Genomic DNA, 4,425 nt, shown 5'->3' with positions numbered 1-4,425 from the left:
TTGTATCCAAGCTAGTCTCCTTATCCCACATACACCTAGAGTCGGTGTCGTCCGTTGTACTCTTACCCAGCCGAGGGATGCCGATGATTGGCGTCGTCATGCCATCTTCCACACTTACATCAAGATTAATAATAAGGGTTGTAAAGTCATCGTGGATAGTGGCAGCTGCGTTAATGCGGTTTCGATGGCTACTGTATCCCGTCTAGGGTTGAAGTCTGTTCCTCACCCTCAGCCATACAGCGTCTCTTAGGTTGATACCTCCTCCATAGCTGTCAAGGAGCGTTGTTTAGTCCCTATCCAGTTTTTCAAGTATAAGGACCATATATGGTGTGACGTCATTTCAATGGATGTTGGACACATCATCTTGGGACGACCTTGGTCATTTGACCTAGATGTAACCATCTATGGTCAATCCAATTCCTGCTTCTTCGTGTTTAATGGAAAGAAAATTCACCTTAACCCACTGCCTCCGAAGCCTGTTGGCCCACTGGAAACGAAGAAAAGTGTGGAACGAAAGGGATTGCATATCATTAGTCCTACGGAGTTTGAGCGTACACTTGTTGGTGACTCAGTTGTCTTTGCTTTGGTGGTCATGGAGGTCCCATCACACTCCGCGATAGAGAGCCCTGTTGAAGTCCTATCGGTCCTCCAAAAGTTTCGAGATGTCTTTCCAGAGGACCTCCCTGATCATCTATGTAACGCCCTAAATTTTTTTTTATAAAATAGGTATGGGCCGTTGCCAAAAACTTACTTTTATTTATTTTAAATACCAAATGGTAAGAATAAAATTCTTAAATAAACAAGATACTTGAACATTCATAAATTAAATTTAAATCATGGAAATATACGCAATCAACAAACAAATCAAATAACATGTTTTTATACACAACCAACTAGTAAATTTAAAGTCTGTTGAAGAGAGACACAAAATAGCCTAACGAAATTGTTTTTGAATGATTTCTTGAAAAACAATTTCTTTACTTGGCAACCCACGCATCGCTCAGCCACCTCCACGTTGACCCTACTGATCTGAAATGTTGAAATTAAAGGAGTAAGTAATTACACTTAGTAGGATACGTGCGTCCGAACAATATGATAACTTTTAAAACGTAAATTCATAACATTTCATACCATCATTTCATCAAGAACAATCGGTGATCAGTCGAAAGCTCTAGCACATTTGAGAAGGCCCGAAGGCGATCTCACATTTCATTTCATTTCATTGGGACCCGCAGGTCAATTAGCATTTCATGAAATAAATCACGCATAAAAATCATAATATTGAAAGGACATACACTTGCACATAAAAGTATCCTACCTCTTTTGACAATAAAATTATTGGAAGTAGGAAACTCACATTCCCAAAAACTTTCGCTGTTGCCGAGTCTATATGCCGAGAAAATTATCGAAAATATATTTTATGATAAATCATGAGTTGATTGATGATTGCAAAGCAAAAATCAAGATTTTGGATACTGTGAGGGTGTGAACGTGTAGCTGATCAAAGTGGGTGTAATCCAATGCAAAATTAAATATGCATAGAAAAACATTATTTTAAACAGATACGTATCATAAGTATAATTGTGCTAATCACTTAGCAAGGCCCCTTTTTATACTATTAAATCATTTAAAAGGCAGTGGTCAATCTAGGTAAACGGTCTTCATTTTCGACCTAATGATGATAGATAATTAGGCACAATTTATGCTAATTAATTTTTAACATCCAAATTTACCTCATTTACTTAATTAACACTTTAAATTAGTATTTACCAATTACAAGATTATAATGTTCTCCACATGCTATTTTTACATTAAATGACACAAAATACAGGTATTGAGAAGCGACAATATTTTAACATGATTTTTAAGTTGAATCCTAAAGCGAGACGAATTGTGAGCACGTAATAACTTAATTACTATAATAAAGTTATAAACATATCGTAATTAAATTAATAGGCACGTCGATCGTTCTTCCAAGATACGTTTAACTGTAAAAATATAATTAGTCACGAGAAAATAATTATATCAAATAAATAACGGATGCAACCTAGCCAACAGAATCACGTCAATTAGTTCCATTAATCAGTCCAATTACAAAACTCCTTGTTTGGATATCAATCAAATTAAATTAATTAGAATCTATTTAATATAAGAATAATCAAGTTTGCCTCAATTTACGTAAAATGACAGGTTATCATATAATAACATAACATCATATAAAATGAAATAAATAATTATATAATGTAATATAAGCTTAATTGGACTATATACCCCAAATAATTAACTTTGATGGGGATGTAGAATAATTTGTCAGAGGCCCAAATCGCGTCTTACCATTAGTCTAGCAATTTGTGAGAAATTTACTTAATATGAAAGAAGATATTTAAGGGCATTGTTAATTACAAACTACCCAGTTGTAAATGTAAAAATATTACAAGTCACATGCATATGCAAATTAAATTGATATTTCCAGGTAATGATCCCCAAGGTTTCTATAATTATTGATTAACTGTAATATTTATTATAGGAGGGTTGAATGAAATTCTAGCACTAAGGCAAGTTTTGCTCCCTTAAAATACGTGTGCATGATCTATCAAATGAGGTGGACGTCAAGATAATTAAATCCCCCAAACCTTATACTTGAACTACGACACGTAATCCCCTCCCCAAAGCCAAGACAATAATGATTAATCATAAATAAAATAAAATTTTCGGAGCATTACAATCTACCTCCACTAAGGGATATTCAACATGCCATAGACTTCGTTCTGGGGGCATCCCTCCCAAATTTGCCTCATTATAGGATGAATCCTACCGAGCACCCTGAACTTCAAAGGCAAGTGGATGATCTCCTTCACAAGGGATTCATTCGTGAGAGTTTAAGCCCGTGTGCGGTCCCCGCCCTATTGACGCCCAAAAAGGATGGCTCTTAGCGAATGTGTGTGGATAGTCGAGTGATCAATAGGATCACGGTGAAGTATCGTTTTCCAATTCCTAGACTTGACGATATGTTAGATATGATGGTTGGTGCCACAATCTTTTCGAAGATTGATCTGAAGAGTGGATACCATCAAATTCGAATTCGCCCAGGTGATGAGTGGAAGACTGCGTTTAAGACGAAAGATGGTCTTTATGAATGGCAGGTCATGCCTTTTGGGCTGAGCAATGCGCCAAGTACCTTTATGCGAGTAATGACACAAACTCTTTGACCTTTCATGGGCAAGTTTCTTGTTGTCTACTTTGATGATATCCTCATCTATAGTAAGACTAAGGAGCAACACCTTGACCACATCACTCAAGTTTACTCTACCCTTCGTGCAACTAATCTATATGTGATGTGAATGTCAAGAAGTGCTCTTTCTTCACCGACACAGTCATTTTTCTGGGGTTCATTGTCTCTTCGACAGGGGTATCCGCTGACCCTGCTAAGGTTCAGGCAATTATTGACTGGCCTGAGCCCAAAGTTATTCATGACGTCAGGAGCTTTCATGGCTTAGCTACATTCTACCGTCGCTTTATTAAAGGGTTTACCACTATTATGGCGCCTATTACGGAGTGCATGAAGAAAGGGGAGTTTCATTGATATCTTCCTCGATTTACAAAGAGGACAATCAAGCGCCACAGATGGCTTCCCACTTGAGGAGGGTTATCTCTTTAGAGCCAATAAATTATGCATCCCTCGAACTTCAGTGCGAGATTTCATCGTGTGAAAAATTCATGTGGGAGGGTTAGCCGGTCATTTTGGACGTGATAAGACCATAGAGAAAGTTGAACGTCAATTCTATTGGCCTAGCTTGAAGAAAGATGTGGCTAAGATTGTTAGTACTTGTAACACTTGTCAATTGAGTAAGTAGAAGAAACAGAACACAGGTCTATACATCCCTCTCCCTGTCCCTAATTGTCCTTGGCAAGATATTAGTATGAATTTTGTGTTAGGACTTCCACGCACCCCAAAGAAGTATGACTCCATTTTTGTGGTTGTTGATCGCTTCTCAAAGATGACTCATTTTATCCCCTATAGCAAGACGTCGGATGCGTCCAAGGTTGCCCTGTTATTCTTTAATAAAATTGTCAAATTGTATGGGCTTCCCAAGACCATCGTGTCTGATAGGGACGTTCGTTTCACTAGCCATTTTTGGAGAACTTTATGGCACAAGATGGGTACCAAATTGAAATTTTCTATGGCTTACCACCCTCAGACTGACGGTCAAACTGAAGTAGTTAATCGAAGTCTTGGCAACCTATTACGTTGTCTAGTCCAGGAAAACCTTCGAAATTGGGATTTGATCCTTCCTGTAGCCCAAATTGCGTACAATAGCTCTATAAATCGTTCACTGGGTATGAGTCCATTTAAAGCCGTTCATGGGTACAAGCCTAGAAAACCGTTAGATCTCATCCCTATGTCCCCACAGGCTAGAGTGTCAG

General features: G+C 37.9%; 1 protein-coding gene across 1 annotated transcript; it reads left to right on the top strand.

Moving 5' to 3' along the window:
* The first annotated feature begins 343 nt into the window (after positions 1-343).
* LOC111391997 lies at positions 344-2,933 on the top strand. The gene is made up of 3 exons (XM_023017288.1): positions 344-695; positions 1,832-1,893; positions 2,718-2,933. The coding sequence occupies exons 1-3, from the start codon at positions 344-346 to the stop codon at positions 2,931-2,933; spliced, it is 630 nt and encodes a 209-aa protein (XP_022873056.1).
* Positions 2,934-4,425: the final 1,492 nt, after the last annotated feature.

This window comes from Olea europaea, unplaced genomic scaffold, assembly GCF_002742605.1.
Source record: "Olea europaea var. sylvestris unplaced genomic scaffold, O_europaea_v1 scaffold867, whole genome shotgun sequence".
In the NCBI taxonomy this organism is placed as follows: Eukaryota; Viridiplantae; Streptophyta; class Magnoliopsida; order Lamiales; family Oleaceae; genus Olea; species Olea europaea.
The sequence above is the reverse complement of the archived record's forward strand: the minus strand, read 5'-3'. Positions and strand labels throughout refer to the sequence as shown.